At 46.5% G+C, this 26,991-nt stretch overlaps 1 protein-coding gene, 1 non-coding gene and 1 pseudogene across 3 annotated transcripts; 2 read left to right on the top strand and 1 right to left on the bottom strand.

The window, feature by feature from the left end:
- Positions 1-424: 424 nt before the first annotated feature.
- Positions 425-9,440, bottom strand: LOC144175290 (uncharacterized; annotated as a pseudogene). Its single transcript, XR_013323635.1, has 7 exons — positions 9,418-9,440; positions 8,006-8,102; positions 6,215-6,317; positions 4,880-4,965; positions 1,687-1,793; positions 1,383-1,436; positions 425-557 (listed from the first exon to the last, which is right to left on the bottom strand). The product of XR_013323635.1 is annotated as an uncharacterized LOC144175290 (transcript).
- A 1,880-nt stretch (positions 9,441-11,320) lies between these two features.
- On the top strand, positions 11,321-26,732 carry LOC144175289 (uncharacterized). Its single transcript, XM_077704375.1, has 6 exons — positions 11,321-11,484; positions 17,005-17,107; positions 21,390-21,475; positions 22,088-22,195; positions 25,391-25,444; positions 26,553-26,732. The coding sequence occupies exons 1-6, from the start codon at positions 11,404-11,406 to the stop codon at positions 26,730-26,732; spliced, it is 612 nt and encodes a 203-aa protein (XP_077560501.1). The 5' UTR covers positions 11,321-11,403.
- Positions 26,733-26,802: 70 nt separating this feature from the next.
- Positions 26,803-26,874, top strand: Trnaw-cca (transfer RNA tryptophan (anticodon CCA)). Its single transcript has one exon. It is a non-coding gene; the product is annotated as a tRNA-Trp (tRNA).
- The last annotated feature ends 117 nt before the right edge of the window (positions 26,875-26,991 follow it).

Raw genomic sequence — 26,991 nt, 5'->3', positions numbered from 1 at the left:
TTTCAAACCGTCCAAGGGAGAGCCAGGAGAGCCGCGGGAGGCCGCGGGCTAGCACGCACTTGTGCGATTTGGTCTTCAACAGCTATCGTGGTCGCACCGAGCGCGATAGTGTGTTGAGATAAGGAAATTTGGCAGCAAAAATAAAATCGGACAGATTGGGAGATGAGAGTGGTTGGATGCCAGTGGTAAAGGCATTCATCCTACAGTGGACAAAAATGGGTTGTTGTTGTGGTTGTTGTTGTTATTGTTGTTGTCGACGACGACGATATGCTCATCATTTTTAGCACAGCCAGTGATACAAATGACGGGCAAAGATTTCGTTGTTTCAGCATTCCCACTCGAACATGCAGACGCGCAGGCTTCCCTGGGAGTCCTGCCCCCGCGGTGGAGTGAGGAGCACAAGGAACGTCGTCGGTGGCGACTGCGACTCCAGGGGAGGTGGCTTTATTGTCTGTCTCTCTCTCTCTCTCTCTTGCAGGCTAACTTGGCGCTCGCGTGATGGGCTGGGCAGTCTTCAGCACTCCCAGGTACTCCCGCAGGCGACGAACCGTGTACACCTGCGCAGGTAAGTGCAGTGTGGCACCGCGAACAGCCGATGAGTGCGCATGTTTCAGTGAGACATAGTAGAACCCCGATTGTACGACTTCTCGGTACCATAAAAAAAACGTTGTGACTGGCGGGCGTCGTAAAATCCGAACAACAAAAATTACGCCTGTAAATACACTTTCGCGCTATGGATTTGCAAGAAACTTCAAGGTAAACTACCAACTAATGCTTTGCAGGGCTCCGGAACTCGAATAACTAAAAAAAGTATATGCGAAAATATAATGCAGTGCAGGTGCCAGTCACGCTGTATTAAAGCAAGCCTTATACCGCAGTCCACTGCCACGATTCCCGCCCGCTCGTGAACTTTCACACATGCACACACGATCGCGACAAACACATGTGGAAGCCTAAGACTGTCAGCGTAACCTCGCTGGCGATTCTCTGCGGAATGGGGAAAATGGACACCTGCGACTGCCCCTGTGACTGCTGCGCAACAAGAGGAGACGCCAGCGAGGATAGGGTGAAATCGATTTTGCAGAGGAGCTGGGTGGAAGATAAATGAAAGATGAGACAAAAAAGAAAGCTGTGCCGGAGAGAACTGATTGGGTGGGCTCAAAGTACGCGTAACAGGCCCGCGTCACCTTAATTTCGTCCACTGGTCGGCCGCGCGCTTGGAGTGGATCGTCGGATAACGCGGGTAAGGCATGAAACCGCGTCGGATAACCTAAGTTTTTAATGCGTTGTTTCTACGGGGACTTCTCCGGGACACGACTAGTCCGTCGGAAAACCCGGGTTGTCGCTCAACACAGGGACATATAACCGGGGTTCCACAGTACCTTGAACACGACCACGACGATGAGTATTATCGACGGCCACTTGAAGAATGCGATCTGTAAGAGGGAAAGGTGGGACAAGAGGTCGTCGCCGCTTACACCGTTGCCTACACAATCACCACAATATATATCATCATCATTTTCATGTGTATTATTATAGTACCTAAGCGGGTAAGCTAGTGAGAAACTATACCTCCCGACGAACAAAACGGCGCAGCAGCGTGCAAGCACAACACGCTACTTTTTCACAAGTTCCTAAAAAGACAATTTCAGTAATTAAGGTGTAATTTAAGCGGAAACCACTCACGTTTTCTCCGTTGATTTTCCAGGCGACGAAAGCAACCCAAGAGATGACTTCGAACGCCGTGCACCCGAACTCCATCCGATGTACACTTGCAGCACTTCCCGACAATTCTGCGCACACGAAATTCGCTTCGCTTACGACGAGCTGCCGTTCAGCTGAAGTCATGACGAGTCGTTATGAAAACGAAGGGGTGAAATGCCGAACCTCAACTAATGTTCACAGTCAGGCAAGAATCGAGCTTTGAAGCGAAGCTTATAAAGATAAGGTTCTGTGTTCTTCATGTCTGCGAACAGAAACTCCCCAAGATCGACATGTCTTGGACGTGCGAGGCGTTGGAAAAAAATCACGCCATATCCACGGAATGAATGATGATAAGTGGGGCGAAGCTCGAGAGGGGGAGATCATCGGTAACCGTAACTCTCCCGTGAAAGTTCGCCCATTACATCATTAAGAAAGACGTAAGACTGTGTGCGTACATTGTACAAATCAACTTTTATTTTCGGAGTCAATGCTCCCAGGCCCAGACCTGGTAAAAGACCCCGCGCCATCGAGGACTACCCCGCACCTCCACCACAATTTGTCACGTAGGATGGGACACAACGGTAAAGAAAGAACTTTTATTGAGGACGAACTTGTGCCCGAACAAGACGAGAGGAAACGAGCAAAGGTCCTTGCGTCTCGTTCGATCTCCGAGAACGACTGCCTGCGTTCGTGGCGTGATCTCTTGCGTAATCTCACCCTCGCAGTGCACGTGCGCTCGCTCCTCCGTTGGCGAACACAGACAAGCTCGCGCTCCCGGTGCCGAGTTTGCGCTGCCGGTTGCAGCCGGTTCTTGCGCGTGCAACGCGGCCCACTTTGCGACATCTCCGAAAGCATGCGGCGGTCACGTACCACGAGACACAATGGATGGACAGACCCATGGCTTTAGGAGCTTCGCCCCTAAAATGAACGTCCCCGAGTGTGTGCGCTGTTAGGACGCTGTAATTACCTAAGTCGCACACCGTTCAAAACACGTTGTGGACCTTTGGCTTATTCGTGTCATCACTTGGATACGCATTTTGAATAGATTAGTTAATTTTAGGCACAATTTGCAAGATCGAAGCGTTACTTTTTTTTACTTAGATATTTTGCCGTGTGACATATGAAAGAAGACTTACGGCCGTATTCTGAGTTTGTCCTCCACTCGATCTGTTTCCTCTAGTCGGCTGAGGGGAGGATATTGCAATGCTTTTACATGCGAAAATCGCTTTCAAGGATCTCCTCGACTGATGGCTTGAGTGGAGAAGGAATTCACAATATCAGGTTTATAGAGAAGTGAAAATAAAATGAGGTAGGAAAGCAAGGAAAGAAGAATACCAGGTTTAGAGAAGTGAGACTAAAATGGGGTGTAAAAGCAAGGGAAGAATATCAGGTTTTGAGAAGTGAAAATAAAATGAGCTAGGAAAGCAAGGGAAGAATATCAGCTTTAGAGAACTGTCAATAAAATGAGGTAGAAAAGCAAGGGAAGAAGAATATCAGGTTTAGAGAAGTGAAAATAAAATGAGCTAGGAAAGCAAGGGAAGAAGAATATCAGGTTTAGAGAAGAGAAAATAAAATGAGTTATGAAAGCAAGGGAAGAAGGGAGACATGAAAATCAAAGATAGTAAGGAAAGCGAGGGGGTCATTTTTTGCAGGTCTATGGTCTATGCGCCCACAGAGAGCCACGGCCTTCGGCGGTATCTCCCGCACCATCAAGGGGATGCGCAAAGGTTCCAGATTGAAATGCTCCAATTGGAACACAACGTTGCTGTAACTCGTCAGACCCATACATAGACAACGCTTAAAGATTGCAGCGAAGATGTGCAGTGAAGATGTGCAGTAGGTTCGTAACTGTGATGATAAAGTTATTTTGAAAAGAAAAAATACTATGCACTAATCACGTGAAAGATCCCGTGATTAGTCATACGTCGTTCTCCTATTTTGAACTTCAACTGCAGTGAAATGACAAAGGTACAGTCCGCACGCAAGATATATTCAACGTAAAAAGCCGGGCATGTGTCGGACGAACCGTCCGACTCATATTTTGTAGCTTCATGAAGCAGTTTTTTTTTTATTTGTTTGTGGAAGGAGATTACAGTGTGAGAAGCTTTCCCGTTCAAAGTGGGTTGCTATAGTTGTCCGTTATGTCTATTGGTATCGACCATATATAGAGCAAGCGAAAACTGCTAACGCGACATACGACGCATGCCCCGTACGTGCTGATTGGGAGGGGGAATTTTTGCGGAATTAGCTGCTAACAAAACTTCTCCCAGGATCCACACCATGTGCGCTTGAAAACTCCGGCGATGCAAACGCTCGAACTATAGCACCGAGGTGCAGATGACGAGAGAATACCGGTGTGATGTCAGAATATAAAAGGCAATCAGATGATCACGTGGCGCGATGCGTAATGGAAATGCCTACGCCTGTGCCAATATAGTGCGTAATTGCCCGATATCATTAATAGAACACGCGTGGTTCACAGAAACACGCCTCAAATGGACCCATGCGCATCATACCCCTCCTTACAAATGCCATTTTTATCAGTTGAATATCGCTCTTAGAGTTTTTCATTTCATACGGTCATTTTCGGTCTTCTCACTGCGTAGGCAACATCTCTTATCCGAGCCTTCGCTCCGGACAATGAAACCGACCATCTATAACGGGTAAGGGCTGAAAACCGCTTCTTATGCCATCACAAGAGGTTTGTTACTGAGTTGTATAAAGCGTAAAGACTTTCGAGCGTCTGCTTGGACTGTGAGTGTGTCAAGACTTTGAGGTGTCTCTTTGAAGTCTAACAGATTGTGACTGTGTGAATACTTTAGAGTGTCCCATAAACGTCTAACACAGTGTGAACTTCCTAAATCTTCCCATTCGTCAATACTCCGTACATTCATTCCCTACCAGGCGAAGACCGCCGGCCTTCTGTTTCAACAAAGCCTTTCATTGATCCATTCCTCTAGATTCGTTCGACAACCACAAGACAATAGAGGCCAGTCTACAATAAGTAAAAATCTTTCCCACTTCAGTATGACCAATCGCTTGTTACTACCTCAAGAGCAAGCAGCCGACACTGGACCCTACGCTAAACGACAGTCTGTAAGCCGTGGGACCTGCAAGCTTGTCCTGTGCACTTATTCGCCGCCCGGTGGGTGGCGCCGTAGGTAGTAGCACTTACATCTTCAATGCCGATGAGGAGGAGCAGGTCCACCATGATGCTCAGCGTCGTCGTGATCACGTACGGTATGGGCAGCAGCGACACCTCTGCGCTCGGAACGGCCGAGAAATGAAAACGTATCGCACTTGGTGGCACGGCAAGTCAACGTTATAGAAAACGAACGAAATACAAATTGCTCACTCCTGAAGGCATTTTTCGGGGGTTTGTTTTCAAGTTCCTACGATAAGCAGGACATGTAAGCAGTTGAACCTCGAGAGAGAGAGAGAGAGAGAGAGAGAGAGAGAGAGAGAGAGAGAGAGAGAGAGAGAGAGAGAGAGAGAGAGAGAGAGAGAGAGAGAGAGAGAGAGAGAGAGAGAGAGAGAGAGAGAGAGAGAGAGAGAGAGAGAGAGAGAGAGGTCATTAATGGGTCTGGCGAAGTTAGCTCGGGGAAGACGCCTAGCTTGCGCTTCGGTAGCTTTCGGTAATGGCGCTTCGGTAGCCGTGAAGATCATGAAGTTGGTTCTTCACTTTGCAAGAACTGCCCCAGGCGCACACACCACGCTTATAGCTTCACGGGGCGGGGACCCTCTTATAAATTTATGAGGCGTTGTTTTGACTGCATTTTGCCGCACCTGTGCATATTAACCATTGCGCTGGTAAGCAACATTTGAGAGCTATGGGTGCTATTCTTCCGTCATCTGTATTGGCAGAATACAGGCGATCAAAGCGAGTGAACCGAGAAGACGATGGTGGCATGCGAAGTTTATTGGGAGAAAGCCCTACCGTTTGACAGACCAACAGAAAAACAAAGAATATAGATAGGAACAAACTGCAAAATAAAATAAACGACACGCAATGTATTTGCTATAAACAAGCAACTTCTTCCCTTTTTTTGCTTTCCGTTCAAGGCCCTCTCTCTCTTTCTCTGCCCCCTCTCTCCCTCTACCCCTCCCCCTATCTCTCTCCAGTAAGAGCATAAATGAAAAAAAAAAAAAAACATTTAACTGAACGTGCATGCGCAGTGAGCCCGTTGCGAATGATATACGTGGTGATAGCGTCAATTCGGACTTGAAAATAAAGCAACAAAATCTGCAATAAAGTCCAGATGAGGAAAAATTGACGAAGCGGAAACATTGGCAGCACGTAAGCCTCAGATTAAACAATCCGAGTCCAAATTAATAGCGGTCGAGTCATCGAAATCGCGATCTACTACATTTGTATTTGCGGACAGTCCGCAGGATAAGAAGTATTTGTTTTTTGTTGTTTTTCAAAGGCATGGCCACAACCAGATAAAAGAACTCGAAGTTAGAAGCAGAGCGAATCGTCACTATCAGACATTGAGGCAGTTACAGTCACCTTTCAGTGTCGTGTGGACGATGCTGAGCTTGATGTAGACGGTAGCTTCTTCGGGGTTGACGACGATGAAGAACAAGACGAGAAGCAGCAAGGCGTTGCAGATCTGCATTTAACAAGATAGTTGAAGGAAAGATAAAAGAAATTGGCCGACGATTACACTTCGTTATAACGCAAATTTTGAGCGCAGCTGCAGATATCTATCTATCTATCTATATATATATATATATATATATATATATATATATATATATATATATATATATATATATATATATATATATATATATATATATATATATATATATATATATATATGTATATATATATATATATATATATATATATATATATATATATATATATATATATATATATATATAGAGAGAGAGAGAGAGAGAGAGAGAGAGAGAAACACTTTTATTGAGTCCTGTGGTTTAGCGATGCGTGGTGGTCGCCGGTTGAAGTCTGGCGGCGACGGTGGCAGCTCTTGTGACCAGGAGTGTTTGCACGTCCAGGTCCGAGCTGCCCAGCGCACGCTCCCGCTGATCATCACTATTTACATACTGGAAGGGATCTTGGGGGCATGCCCAAATGGTGCGGACAAGTGTGGCGGGAGCGCCACAGAGGAGGCAATTCGGTGAGGGATACTGAGCGGGATAGATGCGATGGAGTACTTCCTGACAAGAGAGGGTATTCGTTTGTAAAAGTCGCCAGAGGCGTTCCTGATAGTTGGTGAGCCCTGGATGAGCGAGGGGATAATGGCAGCGGGCAAGGCGGTAATGCACGACGATGTCGTGATAGGTGATAAGTCGGTCCCTGGCGGATCGGGCACCATGGTAGGGGGTGAGGCTAGCCCCGGCACGGATAGTGAGCCCTCGTGACACATTGTGGGCCGCCTGGTTCCCTCCCAAACCAGTGTGCGCCGGGGTCCAAATCAGTTGGACCGGAGAGGTCGGGAGATTTTTGAAGAGGATTTTGGATGCCACGAGGGAAATTGACCCACGGGCGAAATTTTGAATGGCCGTTTTCGAATCTGTGATTATAGTTGTTGGAGTAGGCCGGGGGGTTACTTGGCATCCATCTAAAGTGCAGCGTTTCGGCTACAAGGAAAAGTTCCAGCTTTCTCAGAAACATCGCAGTTGCAGAAAAGTTTTCCCCTTCGCAGAAACTTGCTCCAGCTTGCCCTAAACTCGTGGTCTGTTGAGATGATGTTGTACTGCGATATTATGATGCTTCGAATCAACTCGAAACCAAAGACAACGGCGGCGAAATAACTCGGGGCCGTTCACGCCGGCAAGGTGAGTGGGTGAACCGCATTAGCGCCGTGTATGACCTGCAACAATGAAACCACCCTAAGAGCTACATTGTCAAAGTTGTGATCACGATAAATGACTAAAATTTGATCATTCTTTTTTTCATCATTTCGTTTGTTATTCGGCCATTGTTTCCTGGTGATCGGCAAAGGAAACACTAGCCGAAGAACAAACGAAATGATGAAAGAAAGAAATGATCAAATTTTACAATCAACATTCACTGTGATCGCAACTTTGCCATTGTAGCTCTTAGGGTGGTTTCATTGTTGCAAGTCATTGCAAGTCAAATCAAGACAACATTGCAAGCCATTGCAAGTCAAGACAACAAGGAACAAACCAGGTCCAGTGCTTCAAGCCTCCTCTAGTGTTTGGCGCACGTGCCAAAAACTGTGCATTTCTTCAGAGAATATTGGCACTAAAACTGATATTATTCCCAGTGCTGGCGGTTGTAGCGGAAATGCTGATGATATTCACTTACAAAGCACAGTGCCGCGAAGCTCTGGATGCTGGAACGGCTGCGCAGGTGGAAGCACAGGTAGCACCCCGCCGGACACCAGCTTCTACCGTGGGGCCTGCTGCATGGAGAAAGGGGGAAAACTTTGTCCTCTCTCTGCCGCCCACAGCGTGGTCTTGGGGAACAACCACATCACGCGCCATACAGCATGGTATGCATGCCAGCCTGCAGCTGCGTCGTCTGCGCATCGGGCAGTCTTCCAACGGCATCCTGGCCAGAAATGCATGAACTACATTGCAATGGGGCCTTCCGCGAAGGCACGTGTTCATACGAGGGAGCGTTTTTGTCAATTTTGAGGGTCAGCCGGGAACTGCAGGGTACATGACCTCCTTAGTAAATCTACCCATATAGTGATTTGGTGGGCTGCGTCACCACGAAATCAGAAACGGCTTTATAGTGGCGTGAAATTCCCGGACATCTATTTTCCCTGCTGAACCTTACCTTTAGTTGACAGCAGTTCCTAAAAGCCTTTAAGGGAAACTGGAGGCTGAATGCATTTTACTGCGAGGCTGTTTACCTCTAGTCCCTGTATGCATGCCCCGCGTGAGTTCTCAGGTAGGAGAGGCGGGAAATGTCGGCGTACAGAAATCGGGGTGGGGTAGGGAAGAGGGCGTTGCGAGACGGATCCATAGCACGAGGTGTTCCATAGCGCAAGATTACACTGGAAAGTAGTGTGTGGTGGCCGCTCACACCCGCACGTCACAGGTGAAAGGGGCGGCAGGACGCAGTGAAACGAACTATAACGGACAAGCAGGGAAATTCACCACCGTCGTCAACTCTCCCACTACACGGCGGAACGGACGAGCAGAAGCGCAAAGCGCAGAAGACAGATCGAAACCATTCAAAAACGTTAACATGGATTGCAAGGCAAAGCGTCTTCTCAAGCGCCAAGATTACAAAGCCAGTAACAAAAGCTACATCGACGTGGATTGCAAGGCAAAGCGTCTTCTCAAGCGCCAAGATTACAAAGCCAGTAACAAAAGCTACATCGACGTGGATTGCAAGGCAAAGCGTCTTCTCAAGCGCCAAGATTACAAAGCCAGTAACAAAAGCTACATCGACGTGGATTGCAAGGCAAAGCGTCTTCTCAAGCGCCAAGATTACAAAGCCAGTAACAAAAGCTACATCGACGTTCGCCCTAAAACAATTTTGCGCAACTTTACGCCAAAGTATAGTTCGTCCATAAAAGTATACTGTATTTTACAGTTAGTTGTGCTTCGTTTACATGGCACAGATTCCGCTTTCACTACAGGTGACACAGGTGCTCTGAAATCGACGTTGACCAAGGGGGGAAACGCACTTTGGGGTTTTATATGAACACCTTAAACCTTCTCTAGCGGCACTCCTTACTGACGCAGAGAAACAAGTGTTCTTACGTAGCTGGGGGTGAGGCCTCCATCGCTGCTGGGCTGCTCGGTTGGCTCCCTTGAGAAAACTTGGCTGCGTGTGAGGGAAGGGTGTTTTTCTTTTTCTTCTTCGCTACCCTTTCCGCTCCTTCGCCTCATAATTCAGAAGTTCTGGAAAGTATTTTTACTCAATCTTCTCGTTTTTCTGTTTTATAACACTTTTCGGCAATTCTGTTTCACACAACATAAAAATGAAATGGGATCACGGTTTTATATTGCGATTGACTCAATCTGAACGCCGCCGAAGGCAGAGTTGTGTCTCCAGCAGGTGCGGTTTGCGCAGCCTCTAGTAGACGAAGAAGCCGATAACGTGTAAGCCGACCCTTTTCGTTCTAACCGTAAGTTGAAAACTATACTTCTAGCCTGTTAAAAGACCGTGAAGACAGAAAAATTGGTATTTTGTAGCTTCATTGAAGTCTGCTCAGAGCTTTTTGGAGTGACTTTCCGACAACGACATCGCGACTGATTGCTTAAATGTGACCATTGTGCTTTCCAACCTCATTCTTCTTACTTTCAAAACGCATTTCCGTCACTTCATCGAGGATAGTTACACGCATTGCGTTACTATGTCGCGTTCCTTAGACTCTTTCTTTCTTACCGCAATCGTCTGAAAAAGGGTGGACATGGTCTAGTTAGGCTGTTTCTAATCTCACGGCAGCCGTGAGAATTACCCCCGGGAAATTCTCACGGCAGTTTCCATAAGCGCTGACTGGCGTAAAATTTGCATAATAATATTATGTCCCAACGTAACCTAACGTAACATAACCTCACCGAATTCCTAATGTAACCTAACCGAACGCGTCATAACCTACCCAAATCCAGTCAAACTGCAACAAACCTAATCTAACCCAGCCCAATGACACATAACACAACCTATATTAAACGTAATTCAACCCATTCTAGAAGTCCTGTGCGTCGATATCTTGATATAGTAAAAACCAGAGTAAAAATAGCATTAACAAAATCACAATGACCGAAAAATTCCGAAAGCTAAAAAAAAAAGAAACATCGTAAAGTCGGACTCGAACCTGAGCCTTCTCGTTTAACACCAAGTTCTCTACCACAGCGCTACAGGGGCCGCTGCGAAAATGTCTTTTTAGGGAATATTTATCCCATAGAACCTCCAGGTAGCGTTCTTAGCCAATGCGAGGCGACTGCCGTGAAAAATTTCTGATGGTGATTCTCACGGTTGCCGTGATAATAGACACTACCTTTTAGTTTATTATGCTAATGGTATTTTAGCTTCGTGTGCCAGAGATTTGAAGCTAAGTCTAATGAGTTAGGTACTGCTTTGAAAATTAGCGCCAAGAAGACTGCAGCGGAGTCTGTGGGTGCAATATACTCGAGCCTGAAGGAGGCAACTAGAAGCAATCAAGCAGACAAAGAAGTGTCAAATCAATTTCTGAGTTATTGTACGAAGATTAATGGCACCTTTGAATGGCGTCAGCACACGCTTTGCGTAAATGATGGTTACAAGAACGGAAAAGAACAGAACGCCGTTATATTTGAATACCGGGTAAGACATAATTTGCGACGTTCGAGAATTCCTTAGCTCGGCACTGCCGGTTTGCTCGAACTCGAAGGCGCTAATAACGCGGTCGTGTACAGCCCCAGTCCGTTCGTTCTCTTTTCTTTCTATTTAAGACTGCAGGCATTGAGTATGCTCCCTACAGCAGACTGCGGGTAATTTGATCCTGGCAAGATCGCTTGAGGTTTGCCGAACTACGCGGTGAAATCTAATTAACCAAAGTCGAAATACACACCTTTGTGCAGTAAAGGGGCCTCTAAATCTGATCGAACTAGGGGCTGAAATCAAATTAACCGCAGTCTAATTCGCGGGAGTCGTCCTAAGGTTCTTACTAATGCAGGGGGCGCTCCCCTTTTTTTCTTCTTGTCATTCTCTATTTATTTATTTTTATTTTTTTGTAGTTGACGTTGTTATAAACGCCGAGCACGATGGAGGACTGCATGGACTGCTTCGATCGGGTTATGTTCAAGAACCGGCCCGGAATTCAGACGACAGGAAGCATTTTCTTCGTAAGCCATCCCTTTTTAACTAATGAACTCATACTTCTAGCGAACTTTAACGCAAGACGAAGAAATAAAACACGAAACACACGCTAGACTTCAACTTGGTTTATGCAAAAGGGAACAGAAAAACACCCATATATGTACATGATTCGAAGAAACAAACAAACAAGCAAGCACACGATTCCGCGGAAATGAAACGGCGCAATGTTTGCACTCGCTCTTATCATTTTTTCATTGAGGCACAAACAACGCCTGGTCACAAGACATGATCTTTACCGACACGTGTGTGTGCACACCAGTCGGCGACTGCGCACGATCAAGGGACACCCCTTCTCTCGCCAAAAAGTGGATTTCTCTGATTGAAGGTGCCAAAGATGGGGCACTGACGCAGTTCTCGCCCTCCCTGCTAATCACAAAAGCCTCGAAGACTTCCCTTTCAGTTTGAGAACGTCGTTCTCGAAGTACGTTTGAGCACGACGTTTGTTCAGTAGATGCAGTACTTTCGCGCCGTGAAGAAATGTACTAGATGCATTCCTGGCCACAATATTTGCGTATTTAAATTGCTTGTTATTTTGCCGCTTGTACCTCTTTTGAAGCTCTGGAATATTGCCTCATCGCACATTTGTTATCGGAGACCCACGCAAGGTCCCAGGAAATGTCGGGCTTTCGTTCAATATCTTTTCAAATAGCGCGTAAAATCGGCCGTTCATAGTGCGATAGAGGTTATTGCAATATTTGATTAATGTTTTCAAATTACGTTTACGCCGCTCAGAAACTGCACATCCGAATGTTCCTAACTGAATAAGAAACTAATTGGTTGTCGCCCGCACTTATTGCCTAACACCAGAAATTAGGCTTAAAAGAGAGAGAAGTGATTCGAGATTGAGGGAAACGGAAGAAAAAAACGGACTGGTGGTATTAATGAACTCCTCAGGGACCTGCATTCAACACAGACCTGGGCTGGGAATATAGTTGGAGAGAAGAGGATACGGCAGGAAGTGAAGTAAACAAAGGATAGATAGAAGAGAGTAGCCTCTTTGGTTAGGACCACCACGCACGAAAACACACACAGGGCACAGTCCTGGCATCATGCTACGTCCAGAAGGCGTATCTCGACAAGAGCGGTGAAGCGACGAGGCGAAGCTGCGATGTAATGAGCTGTCCACGGCAGTCCAGAAGCGACGGATGTGTGCTAGGGATGCGTGCATGCAACACCAGCAACCGGGCTCTCGCGTGGCGGGACTAGAGAGAGTGACGACGCGCTGCGCGTCGCGAATTCCACGCCACGGGTGTGACTTGACCCATGCTGGGGAGCCTAAAGGCTCCTTCTCGCCACAGGGGCGAGGAGAAGCATCCAGACATCGTTACCCGTGCAACCGTTGAAACCATGAATACCTGTAGCCCCGTACCCATCGCATCAAGAGCGACGCGAGGCAAACGCGGAGGGTGAGTCAGGTTTCGGAGTGTTTAGCTATAGCGGAGGTTGTTCCTACTTGTCGGATTATAATTTGATTAGTATTATTAAAATACTTTCTCATATTTGTTTCATGCTTTTATGTGTAATTGAAGCTTCATGGTACCCCGTACTTGTAAATACATTCTTCTTTTCATTTCAATTCATTTATTAGTTCCTTAAGGGCCCGAAGGCAATATATATACTTTGGCTTAATTTACATAATTTGCATTACCACCTAATTGGCCTTGTACCAGACGACACAATGCCTTCTTTAATTCCAAATGTCTGCGTGGCTTGTGCCCCCTGTTTCGATTGCAGTGTACACACAATCAGTACTATGAATATTTAGATATATTTAATTCTTCGCCAACTCTGTTCCGCAAACACGTCTGTGAGCTTGCCATCTTAAGGGTCCTTTTTTATCCTGCGTCATGCGCTGTCACTTGAGTATGAAATTGTAACAAAGCAATCCTTTATCTTTTTCAGTTCACTTGTCCTCTCCACAGTTATAACCATTATATACCCTGCTTCTCACATACAAGCTATCCTGAATGACTCCTTTTCCGCACAACTTAACATTGCTGTCATTATTGTATATTTGTGTAAAAGAATATTTGTACGTGTGGTGTCTCACGACTTACTGCAAGGTGCTGTAATTGTGTTTGTGTGTGTGGTTGTGTGTGGTGGAGTGTATATTTGGGTGTACGACAGCGTGTAATTTTTTCTGCGTAAGCAACGCTGTCCCAAATTGCATTACTTGTGCGGTGTGTGCTCGTAGGTTGCTTGTTTTTTTTTCTTCGTGCGCCAGCACAAAGGCCCCCCGGCTGTTCCTGGGCACGTAAATAAATGATTAATAGATCGAATGATCGATCAATTAATTGATTGATTGATCAATTGATTGATTGATTGATTGATTGATTGATTGATTGATTGATTGATTGATTGATTGATTGATTGATTGATTGATTGATTGATTGATTGATTGATTGATTGATTGATTGATTGATTGATAGTTATACTGGGAGGAGGAGTAGTAGCGTTTCTGTTAACATTAACACCCCAAGTTTTGAAGCTGCTTCACCTTTACAAAAAGACCGCATATAGATTCGGTTTTGTTAGGCGCAACTTTACATGTTTGCATCTCTCGATCCATTTATGTATTATTTACTTTTATGCACCGCACTTCAATTATGTGTGGCTAGTTATTTGCAGCGGCGTTGTTTTCTGTATTGTCTTTATCGTTTATATCTGTGGGTCAGCACTAAGTCCAATCGGCGTTCCTGCCATGTTACTAAACAGAATTGATTAATGAAAGTGATTAGCCATCCCAAGGGCTGAAATATGGTGAATCGAAAGTGGAATATGGAACTTGCCCGTATTTCACAAAATCAGCAACCGAACTAGTGCTTGCTTCCCTCTGGTCAGCTTTTGGTCTCGTGGAGGGAAATCTAGCCTAATCATCTTGCTACGTCTCGGGAGGCATTAGAGGTAAACTGCACTGAAAATTTCCGCCTCTTGAAAGCCCCATTTCCGTATAGTCTACCTAAAAAGACTGCAAAATACAAAATATGACAGCTGAAATACGCGCATGCATGGCGCGAACGACCATGAAAACTGGGCCATTTTGAAATCGAAATCGAGGAGAGCGTGGTGATACACTCACATGCACTTCATGGCTGTTTGCGCGATTCGCCGGCAGGTGCAGAGTAGAATGCGGTAGAGCTATTTTAGACGCTTCTGTCTCATTAGCAAGGCGTTTCACGGGGCTACCACTCATGTCCCAATTGATTTGGTGGTACGTACGGTACTGCACGTCCAAAATAAATTTGGCCGAGGTGAAATTTTATTTTAGTTGGCAATGCAGCACCTGTCAGAAACCAGGCCAGACAACGATATGACGGATACACAGTACACGTGCAACGTAGACTACATGTAAGCCTATGTTTGGGTACTGCGAGTTTCGAACATGATCTTCCCTTCGGTCGCTATTAATTGTCAGCGATGTCTTCCCTGAGTTTCCTTCCATTGTCACAACGAGAAGAGATAGGCACGCTTGCCTACAATTTTCAGCTTGTACCAAAAAGAAATGGGAGTCTACCTCCACGTACGCACTATTCGTTCGCGCACATGAATTCTCAACGCTCCAAGGACAACGAAAGTAACTCCAAGAACAGGTTTTCAAGGGGGTTGATAAGATATCCACATAGAAGAACGTGTCAGCCAAAAGCAACGATTCATGAGAACAGACACACGTGAGCACGGTGTGTGGTCTCTCTCTCTCTCTCTCTCTCTCTCTCTCTCTCTCTCTCTCTCTCTCTCTCTCTCTCTCTCTCTCTCTCTCTCTCTCTCTCTCTCTCTCTCAACGTTCATGCCGTAAGCCTCTTCTGTCCTTTGCTGGGAAGCTCGACGGAAACAAAAAATCCCATTTGACCTTACCCTGGTCGAGAAAAGCACCTGCTTGTGCTGCTGAGCCCAAGGACGCGGGTTCGATGCCGGCCGCGCACCGAGATTTCGGCGCTCATCAAAGATCCCCGGGTGATCAAAATTAATCCGGAAACCTCCACTGCGGCTCGCCTGCAGCTCGCAGGTGTAGCTTCGGCGCGCTAAACTCCCAAAATTTGATTTTTTTTTTTAACAGATATTAACCTCCTTAGAACAAATCAGCTATCGTGGAAGCCGGTATTCCTGTACCACGGTGCACCGATCTTTAATTCTTAAGAATGAATCTCGGGTAATTAACGCTCAGCGAATTGGCCAATCACACGAGTGGGCATGTTTTGTGTAGTACTTGCGCGAAACGGTTTTCTTTTTGGCACCAGATGACCCCTTAACTATGTCCAGCAATCCGATTGACGTAGTCTAATCGTAGCCTATAGGTATACGCCATGCATAAAATCCAGGGCTACTGTGTGACACCTGATGAAGCTCCACATGCGTCAACAGTCTGTAAATTAGCAGTGTTTGGTTTCAGTTGTGGCAAATCCCACCAACCATGACAGATTATTCCTCCACTTGACGGGCCCCGTGGCGACGTAAAACTTTCGTAGAAAACCTGCGGAAGTTCATTCTGATCAGCGCGAGTTGGGGCCGCTTTTAAACTTGGAGCGCCAGGTATTCCTCTCCAGTACGACTGCCAAGCGTGTTTTCTTTTTAACAGGAGAGCTGTTTAATCCCGCCGGCCAGCGTTACCAGAAAACTCTGCCCGGCCGAGCGCACGGGATCGTGCTCCTCGTGAGGAGCGCTCGGCGTCGTCTAAGCTTGCGCGTGGGCTTGCACCACGTGGGGAGCTCGAAAAAAAAGAAATACCAAACTCACGGGAGCATGCGCCTCGTGAGGAGCGCCTGGAGCCGGCCAACTCGACCCTCGGGAGCACTCTGCCTAGCGGTCATGGCGTGATCTCTCGCGTGCTCTTCTCCTCGCCAGTCCACCTGCGTTCGCGCCTGGAGTGGGGAGCTCAGACGCCGAGTTCGCGAAGCCGGCTGCCGCAGATTTTAGCGCGTGTTAACGCGGTCCACTTTAAAAAAGATGTGGAAGCCTGCGGACACGACGATCCGGGCCTGCCAGTCCTGGAGAACGTCCAGCGGCAAGTTTGTAAATCCATGTGAGATGCAACAGCCGGGTCTCCGACGAAGGGAGAGGAGCCGCCAGCTTTGCTGTTTGTCCAGCCTTGCACCACTAGAGCAAGCTTCGCCAACTTTTCTTTTTATGTTCGCGCACGCAAGCAAGTGCACGTCCAAGGCTTGGACGTGCACTTGGACGTGCACGATACTGTCCCGATAACAACGAAGTGCTATCGGGACAGTATCGGGTACATTCTAAAGGAATTTTAAAAAATTAAACCGCATTGTTGAAAATAAAACCAGTTATTGATGTCACCGAACAGCCATCAGCTTAAAAGCTGCGAATTTCTAACGGGAGAGTGGAAGTGATGCGCCATGGTAGCTGATTTTATCAAATGATGTGCAACAAGCTTCTGCGCGTGCAGAACAGCGCAGTCACCTTTTTGTGCGTGCGTGTGCGCGTGCGTGTGTGCACGTGTCCGCGCACACTAACGATATATGTTCTTGCAGACCATGAACAGCGTGCTGATGATGCTGTTCCTATACACGGCCCTGATAGCTGAAGATGCTGCCGTTCACCTGAAGCTCAAGTCTGTGGACAGCAACCCCACAGGTGAACGCAGCTCAAAAGTGGTTCTCCCTTCTTCATCTTCTCGTACTTAGGTGCGGAGAAAGTATGTCTCGTCTACAGGGATTCGGTCTTTGCACAGGGGTTCAGCCAGATGCGCCGATATATTTGATGCTGAATCTTGGGGGAGGGCTGGGTTGGCCAGTTAGTGTGCCGGAGTTGATGCCACAATGATACACCGCTTAAGAAGTATACCACCCCCCACCCCCTTTTTACCTTCAACCATTCATCATCACCAGCCGATCTACGCCCACTGCAGAGAGAAGGCCTCTCCCATAGATCTCCAATTATCCCGGTCCTGTGCTAACAATGTATTACCGCAAACTTCTTGATCTCACCTGCCCATTTAACTTTCTGTCGCCCCCTGCAACGCTTGCCTTCTCTAGGGATCCACTCTGTTACCCTTAATGACCAACGGTTATCTTGCCTTCGCATTACATGTCCTGTCCACAACCATTTCTTCTTCTTAATTTCTACTAATATGTCCTTAACACGCGTGTGTTCCCTGATCCACTCTTCTCTCTTCTTGTCCGTTAATGTTGCACCTATCATCTTCCGTTCCATTGCTCGCTGAGTCGTCCTCAATTTAAGTTGAACCCTTTTAGTGAGACTTCAAGTTATTTTCCAGCAAAAAAAACCCGGCCTTCCGGCGTACCCATAGACTGGAGGGTTTTTAAAGTAACGATTATGCTTACTCGATTTGATGAGCAAGCGTTGCATCCACATTCTGCCTCCCACACGGAAGGGCAACTTTATCAGCCATCTGAATCCCGATAGGTCTTTTTTTTTTATTTGTCATTCTGGGCCGCCCATAGAACTGCTCCGGGGCTGCTCCATATATTTTTTTCTTTTTTTGGATATGGAATGTTCATTGCGAAAGCAGTTTTGAGCTGCCCACAAACTGCTTAGAACTGCTAAGGACTGGCAATCAAATAGGCAAAATTTTAATTACCCTATTCTCAAATACATGTAAAGTGAATTAGCCAGGTAGTTTTACGTAAGCAATCGGTGGCGTATGCACGTAAAGAGCTGACGCTTAGCATGAAAAAATCACCGCCGAGCTACCTGGTATTGAGCACAAAAGGTGTAAAACACTTGATACCCATTCTAAAAATAAATACGGCTGTTAAAGGCTGACAAAATAAGTCCACCTTTTTTCAGTTGAAGGTGTTGCTAATGCTAAAAGGCAATAAGTAACGCAGGCCCAAATGAAAACGAAAGATGTGAGTTGAACTGAAAGGGCGTTATGGAATCCATTCAACATTCATATTCATTCAGCACTCGCTTTATGTAGAACTGAAACTGATGTCACTGGCGTACCTTTGTAGTCTATAGCGTCGTCGCACCTCCAGTAAACATTGAGCGCGGTTTGTATGTGCACATCTATCTAAAAAACGTTAGCATAAATGGCGAATAAAGAAGCGAGCCGACAGCAAATTGCGTGCTTAGGGTAAAACGTACTTCAAATACTTACGACCCATCCTCTCGCTAAAAATGCAATATCAACAGCTTATAAGTAAAATATAATTATTGCGCAGTATAAACGAATTATCCAACATCTGATCCTGCCAATTCGCGTCGGGGCCTCGTCGTAGGCCGTGTTTTATGTCGCTTCGGTCAGAAATACCGCCTTCGTTACATCGGCTTCGCGGATGAGCTTCACCGCAGTACCTACCAGTGTGCGGTGAAACATGCTTGGGGTTTCTGGACCTAGGTTAAGGGTAACACAGAGGGAGTTAACTTCGAAGCTGTCGAGGCGACGAAAAGAAGATTAGAATGCTGGTGGACGAAAAGCAGAGAGGGGAATATTACCTAGGACAGTTACCACCTGTAACAGGAAAAAAAAAGTATTTTGTGCCTAATACGTTTTTTGTGCCTGCCCTAGGCTAGTATTGAACCAGGAGTGGAAAATGACACGTCATCACCCCGCTACAAAGAGGAAACCAATAGCAATCATAATCAACAAGACTTGACACTCGGGCAACCCACCTAAAAAGCTGCTGCTGCCACAAATACATTTCTTCAGGGCCCGTGCATGTCGCTAACAATTCATAGCCATGGGTTCGCTCCGCGTAACTGCTAACCAAAAACCTCCTCGGGGGGAGGCAACACTAGCTTCGTTACATGTGCACCACTGTTACAAGAACACTCCTTTGAGTATTCTTGTAACAGTTCTTGAAACAGGCTCTGATACGGTCGAACCTCGTTATAACGAAGTGCTATCGGGACAGTAAATTAGTTCGTTATAGCCGATATTCGTTACAACCGCAGTTGTAAAAATCGGCACCAATAAATCGGCAATCTCGCTCGAGCAACACTCCTAGATAAAAAACGCATTGTTCTAGGCTTCGAACCAACTATAAGCGAGGTAGTCCTTATCTATCTCCTTGTGGCATTTCAAACTAAACAGACCGGAACGCGAGAACGTGAAATTACAACAGGACTAAGTTCGTTCGGCAAAACAGGCCGGTCTCCTTATTAATTTGAAGGAGGATGTGGCCTTCGCCTGGTGGCTTTTCGCAGCCTGAGCGGAATGTAGTTTTTCACAGTGCCCACGCAATAATCGGCTTAAGCTACTAAAAACAGTTGCTTTGTCTGACTTTTTTTAATTTTGCTTTTAGTATGCTAGCTGTCGAGTTTTGAGCCTCACGGGAACCAAATATTTCTTCGTTATAGCCGATATCGCGCGGCTCTCGAGGATGTGGTCTCGTTATGAAAATAATAGGTGCCTGTGAAATGAAGCGTGAGCAGAGAAACTTCGTATTTAGTTCGCTATATCAGATAATTCATTATATCAGTGTTCGCTATAACGAAGTTCGACTGTACTGCGTTTATGCTAGATTTTCATCAGCTCGTTTCGCTTGCAGCCTTGCACAGCGGCATTTACAATAACACTGATAACTCCAGCAAAAGACGAGTCCATCACATAACAGCAACAATTACGCCACTACCAAAACAATAACAATGGCACCAAGAACAACAACAGTGCTGTGTACCGCTTTATATATCAGCAACGCGGCATTTCGGCGCCATGCGCCAGCTACTTGTTCAAATTACATTGCCGAAATCACCAGCATTGAAACCGACGATGCCAACAACAGCTGTAGCCCAAACATTCAAAGAACGCCAACAAGAACCAACAAAAAAGTAACCACATCCCTTGTAGATATACAACCACCACCACCATCACCATCATAAACAACAGCACTACCCGCTTCATGAAAAGAAGAAGCTTCAAAGACGTAAAGGGACATAAAACGCACACAGAAAAAAGCTTTCAGTGTACCTATCTCGCGCCAAGGCGGGCTGCATATCTGAAATGTAATCTTTACATATTTTCGGCAATCTGCACATTTGAATTTTTTTGAAGGTCTAACTTCTCGGTTTGATGGGACACTTATTTGCGTCCTGTTAGTGCTTGTGCTGTCACCTGTGGGACACCAAAAGTGGCATTATACGTTAAAAGTCAGACTTTCCGGCTTTTCTTACATTGACTTTTTTTTTTAAGGTTCTAACGTTTTTACATCCGCGATGATTTGAACGCAGCTACAAATTTGAGAAAATTCACCCGCCGCGGTGGCTCAGTGGCTAAGGCATTGTGCTGCGGAGCACAAGGGCGCGGGTTCGATTCCCGGCCGCGGGGGGCGCTTTTCTGATGGAGGCGAAAAGCAGAAACGCGCGTGCGTACGAGATTTCGACGCACGTTAGAAATCCCCAGGTGACCAAAATTAATCCGGAGCCCTCCACTACGGCGCGCCTCATCGCCTGCGCTGCGTCGGCGCGTTAAACCCTACAATCAATCAAATTTGAGAAAGTTTGGCACAAATTGCGAAATTATATCTATAACCAACTTTTTTCTTCGTCATCCATTGGATCTTGTATTCCAGCTTCGAATTATTATCTTATTACAACAGGAGTGCGGGTACAAAAAAAACTTTGTTTCAAAACGTACTTCAGATAATGAAAAGCCACAGAGGCCGCGCGATCGCTGCTAACAGCGGAGCTGTTTAACCTTAAGCTTGGTCCGCTGGTGTTAACTTAAACTTAAGCTTGGTCCGGTGGAGCAGATACGCGTCTATTTTTTACTACACCATTTTAAAGGTGATAGCCTTTGTTGGGCTACTATTTTAATAAAATGTTTCGCACTTGGCGTTAGCGAGACAAAAATTCTTAGAATTATCACTTTTCAGCTGTTTCAGCTTGAAAAACCATGTGTGTTGTACAAACTGAAGGTTTAAATAGTTCGTTTTACTGTATTTTAACGCAGAGATAAAGTGGGGTAGCTCCCTGGTGGCGGCTTCCTTCTACATCACCAGCCTACTCGACTTGTACCTCATCATCGGCATTGAAGACGTGAGCTGCTTGGATTCCTGGTTTGCCGTTGCAGTGCTTCAAGCTACTCCGAAAGCAGCAACATGTGATCCATTTCTCTGCCCCTGAGCTTAGTACATCGGTTGTTTGAGCACCTGTTTGTTTGCGTGCTTTTTTGTTTCCGCAATTTGATAAAGTTTCCAGTGCTAAAGCCACCTGCACAGCATTCTTAATGCATGGGACAGCTTGATTGAAACTCCTCTTCAAATTAACATCGAACGAAAGCCTCCACGCTGCACCCCCCTATGTGCCGCTTTTTTGGGCAATCCGTAACATTTTTTCATACGTTCGGCGGCTGTACACGAAGCCCACTTGACCCGCCCAACCTCCTCCACTCATGAGCTTTGGAAGAATGCCTTGGCCAGCTCTTCCTTGGACGTACAGTGCAAGTTGGTGGAGAGGGCAGAAGGAGCGGCCCGTGTTACTGGACTTCTGGCATCAGAAAGCGACCCTAAAGCCTCTCTTCTGGATAAAAATACGTTTCCTCTGTCTAGCGACAGTTTGGGAGACAAACATGGTTTGTTTCAGTTCGAAAAAATGATTTCGGCGAGATTCGAACCTTCGTCTTCTTGTATGTATCTCACCGCCGCGCAGAACTCCAGGGCCCCAATGCTGATGTACATGTGGTGGTCCACGTTCACAGCCGCCACGCACGGACTCGGGCTGCTTGCTATCGCTATATGGAAGAGCAACGCCCGGAACGTGAGTGTCTGTAACTGGTATGCACGTCACGTTAGGAATACAGCCAAACCAGGGGATGTGGGAAATTAAAAGCAAGACGAGAAAAAAATTCGGTACACAAAACGCCGCAGGCTGCAATAAAAAAACTGTGGTTGATTTCTCTGTCATAGGAATCGGTAAAACATAAAAGTGAAATGTGCAGCGAAATCTGCAGCTGAGCATGATTTGCGGGTAGGCGGATGTCTTGTGGGTGTGCTTTCCAAGAAAGTGTCCTTGTGATGGCCTTGATGTGACCGAACTCTTTCTTGAATCCGTGTGACAGACACAGCCATGTCGGATAAAGATGTCCGGACAGAGACTTGAAGGTTATATAAGATCATCAGCGTTAGCGGATATTGTCTACTCAGTTTTGAGGCGTACTTACTGGCTTTGCCGCGGGCTGCGCTTTAAAGTTGGCTTTTCCGCAAAGTGATGTTTGGCCACGGCTTACACGAGGCATTTACATTAAAGGCTTTTCTGTAAAGTTCCCCTTAAACTCAAATAGTTATCACGGGAACTGGGCAACTGGGGAAACCTCCGTTGACCTTGACTGGCAGCCACGCAGTAAGGTTCGCATAAAATGTCTTGTGCTGCTAGACGTTCAGTCTTGCAGCGCTTCCGTCCAGGTGAAAGACTGGAAGCGTTTATTAAACACTAAAATTTTTGCGTAAATAGTTGCTCTAGACCGCTTACAGCGAGCAGTTAGGCCTACCTTAGCCAGATGGCGCTAGCGCCGCACTCGCCACTACTGGCCTTTTCTAGTTTTGGTTTCGCGTCGTTTGCAAAATGTGTTAAGCAAGCAACAAAGTCATAATTTCATATTGTCGATGCAGTGGGATATCACGTTTGTCGTCGCGAAATGAAACAACGCTCGAGGAAGCGCTAAATTAGTGTACGGAGACATGTGAAGTTTCCGTACTTGGGAAACGTGGCCTTTCGCAGTGCACCGCTTTCCGCAGTGTGCGCAACAGAGAGACCAGGCGTCGCTGGTTCGCCGTTCTCCAACGGAAGAATTTTGTTCAGAGAACATCGGCAAGGGCGAATTTTCCAGACCGTGACGGGAGGCTGTGCATGTAGTCCACACCAATCTGCCTCGGCGCGCTTGTTCTAGAACATGTATCCTGTTGTGTTTACGCGTTGCGCTCGTGCGTCGCGACAAAACAACTATAGACCGGAGCGGTGAGTCCCATATTCGTTTCTAGTTTTCGCTGGCGCATATCAGCTTTGCCACGGCGTAGAATATCTGGTCCCGCGGTACTTAAAAGTGCACCAAACGCCTTTCATCGCACCGCTAGCGTCCCCGGAACTTCGCCGTTCGGCGCTGCAGCTAACCCATCCTTCCTCGTGACGAACGCATGAACCTGGCCTCAGTAAGCATTGCATGCATGTGTTTCGTCACACTGCAGGCCTGTGTTCAATGATGCTTGTTGGCGCAACCAGAGCTGAGCCGTAGTGGCAGTTGCCTTGCGTCGGAGGCTGCAGATTCGAAGTTATTTCCAACTCTGTTAATAATCCGTGTGCGAACGAATCTGCATAGGCTTATGAGATAAAAGTGTGGCAACCAGCATATCAAATCCGTTTCCTGTATATCAGGAGTCGTCAGCCTTTTGAGGTGGAGGGCCGAGTTGCATGAAGCCGATGCCACCAAGGGCCAGACGGCAAATAGGGATGGGGAGGTGGGGCTTTTATTGGACCGGTGCAAAGAAAGCAAGTGAATACGTTATCTGCCTAAGTGTGAAGATGGGAAGTAATGCCAACTGGAAACGATCTTAAAGTTTGTTTCTGTCTAACCCCATTTGTGGTTAGAGTTGCCCTGTCAGCCTTCAGAAGTTACAAGAGTTAACTTGTAACAAGAGTTACAAGTTACAAGCCGGGAACCGCATAATCAGGGGCGGCAACTGCAGGTTGCCATTCATGATATACATGGTTTCTGTCTACGTAGGAATAGAAAATAAAATGCCGTCAAACAGATACGAAATGCGTGAACGGGAGTTCGGCTTAAAGAATTCTTACGGGACTAAGTAGTCCCTGAAGGTTGCCACACAATATCGACGCGTAGGAGAAGTCTTAATTCGCAGGGACACTTCAAAATAACTAGCACAACGCGCCAATAGAGCCGCTCCGGCGCTCGCCGACGCGCCCCGGACCGAAAAACGCACCCGAGAAGGCCAACAATGCCGAGTGACGTCGCATCATCCACCATGGCTGCGCCCAGGCCGCCGCTCTGTAAACCGTGTATAAGCGATTCTATAGGATACTTGAAACGTATGCGACATGGACCAATCCCGATAGTGCATGTGGCTTAAACCGTTATAGTAACTTCTAGTTTCGCCACGGTAATCTACCACCTGCTACTCCAATTCAATTCCATTCGAATAACGCGTTCATTCCCAAAATCCAGTGCGTCCTAGTAGCATCCGCGGCGTCCACAGCAACGTGCACACATCCTTTAACTATAACAGTGTCTACAGCAACTCTGCGGCAGTTTAATCAACGTGAATAATTACGTGGTCATCTCTCAGCCCGAAGTGCATCATAGCCACCGCGGCGTTCAGTTTCTCGAAGTAAATGACGTCCATCAGGCCAGACGCGGGTCTCTCTCCCCCATACATTGTCGCTTCACTCTCTCCTTAACATCTTTTCAGAAAACTCCGCTGGAACCGCGCGCCGCCGACACGAAAAAGCTGGGCGAGCAGTCTAAGCGTGTTTCGCGTAAAAATTTTACTGTACACACGGTGAGCTCACTGGTTGGCCCTGTGCAACGCTGCAATCCATTGGAGACGGATTTTGATCACCCAGCCAAAACTGTCGTTTGATCCAAAAGTCGCACACAGGGCTCGGATACAAGCAACTCGTTAAAGGCCCAATGACAATTTACGAGGATAATGTCACTACATAATTCAACATGAGAAACAGAAGGCGAAAACCAATGAAAAAAGAAAGAAAGAAAGAATATGATGACCACATGGCCAACATGCCACCTGTACACAGGCGTAGGTCCAACCAGAACAGACGCACCCAAAAAGGCAAAAAGAACATTCCCGTAGTGACCTGTCATGGACTGATGCATGCTTCCGGTGTTCGCAGCTTATGTGTTACTTGTTCGCAACCTATGTGTTTCAATGTTCGCACAATAGACCCTGGAAAAGTGATGATTTGTGATTGTTTGGTGCGCAGATGTCGCTGGTTGTGACGTTCGTTGTAGCAGCCGGGATCTTCACTATAATAAGGGTAAGCGTGTATTTTCTTTGCGAGTACTAAGCTTGCTTTGTTCCCCAAAACTCCTGTGTCTTTTTTTTTTTTTCGTGCAAAGCATGTAACATGTATTCTGTCAACTGTTGCGCGACCCGCGAAACACAGAGATTGACCTCGTTGGAACCTCCTAGAATCGTGAAGCCGCGATGCCGATGGCAGGGCGCGACTCCGTTAAGGTGGCTAGAATAGCTCCGCCCCGAAAAGTGAATGCAAACGTCTGTAAATACAAGTCAGGTGGTAGCACCGTGCGCTTTGTCCATGGTGGTGAACTTCAGTGTCTTGGCTCCTCGCGAACAGCTGCTAACTAAGCTACATAAGAAAACGCGACAGGCTGCCCTGGAAGCCACGAAGAAATGTACTTTAATAGATGCATGCGGGAAGCGAAGCAAAATCGTTTGCCAGAGAGACCCAAGCGGTACAGGGACAACTTCGTATCTGACATCGGAATTCAACATAAAAGGTTATGCCGGGAGTGCAAACACAAGTGCGCAACATAAAGCGTGCCTTAATAAGTAGTACGGAATTTCACTGCAACTATTACAATTGCATTCCCGCTCTAGGGGACCGAGAAAGGCTGCCGTTTCTTGCACAGAATCTATAACGGCACGGAATAAACCAAACATACGGATAGCCACGCTTTCATGTTTAAAGAACACGTATGGCGTGTCACTGCCGAAGTGCGCTTAGCGCCTCTACTAATGTATTTGAAGTTCAATGTTACACACTTACACACGCGTGCGCACACCTGACTTACACCTCCCGTGCTGCTGCTACTTATGTGTTTGCGGCTTAAATTGCCTGATAAACGCTCAAATTGGTGTACTAAAAATTCTTCGGCCATTTATTTTTACATAAAATACCACAAAAACATAGAATGGTTAAGAGAATTCAACAAGACTTGAAAAACAATTTGGTTTCACATTTGCAAAGTTTGAATTTGCCGCTCTGCTGCATGAATGATTGGGGCTATGCGAACTCTGAAGTCGCCAGAGCCTTGCTGTGTATTACAGCGGCCTATGGCAACGGCTCTATGCAGTGAAAATGAGCAAGGATACCCTAGTGATACATATATTTCTCTTTTCAGGCCTTCTTCGCAAGAAAAGTGTACCGTTACAGCATGCTGGTTCTAAATCCGGAGTTTGTAGCTGGTGAAGTGGCGGAGATGTCGGCGGCCGCAGCAACTCTTGAAAGGATAATGCAGGCACCGCCAACGTTTTCACCTCGGAGGGATTCTGACGAATATGAGCAATATCGTAATTTCTAAATAAAACCAATTAAAACAAAAGTACTGCGCTCCTCTTATAATGCTATTTTTTGGGTAGCTATGCCGTCCTGACTCGGTGGCGCAACGGTAGCGCGTCTGACTCCAGATCAGAAGGTTGCGTGTTCGAATCACGTCCGGGTCAAGTTTTTTTTTTTTTTTTTTTACTTGATCATTTTATTTTTAGTGTGAAACCAACTCCACGAAAAGCGCAGTCTGGCAGTGTGTGGCGAAGCATTCCAGAACACGTAACTTTTGGTTT

The sequence above is a fragment of the Haemaphysalis longicornis genome, unplaced genomic scaffold (assembly GCF_048455015.1).
Source record: "Haemaphysalis longicornis isolate Haplotype H1 unplaced genomic scaffold, Haemaphysalis longicornis Haplotype H1 scaffold_3, whole genome shotgun sequence".
Lineage (NCBI taxonomy): Eukaryota > Metazoa > Arthropoda > Arachnida > Ixodida > Ixodidae > Haemaphysalis > Haemaphysalis longicornis.
Note: the sequence above shows the minus strand (reverse complement) of the source record. Positions and strands in the feature narration are given on the sequence as shown.

Bases quoted from the DNA above. Each gene is read 5' to 3' on its own strand.
- LOC144175289 (XM_077704375.1), top strand. From the start codon at position 11,404: ATGGAGGACTGCATGGACTGCTTCGATCGGGTTATGTTCAAGAACCGG. The intron at 21,476-22,087 runs GTGAGCTGCTTG...ACCGCCGCGCAG, and splicing joins TCATCATCGGCATTGAAGAC to AACTCCAGGGCCCCAATGCT. The intron at 25,445-26,552 runs GTAAGCGTGTAT...TTCTCTTTTCAG, and splicing joins GGATCTTCACTATAATAAGG to GCCTTCTTCGCAAGAAAAGT.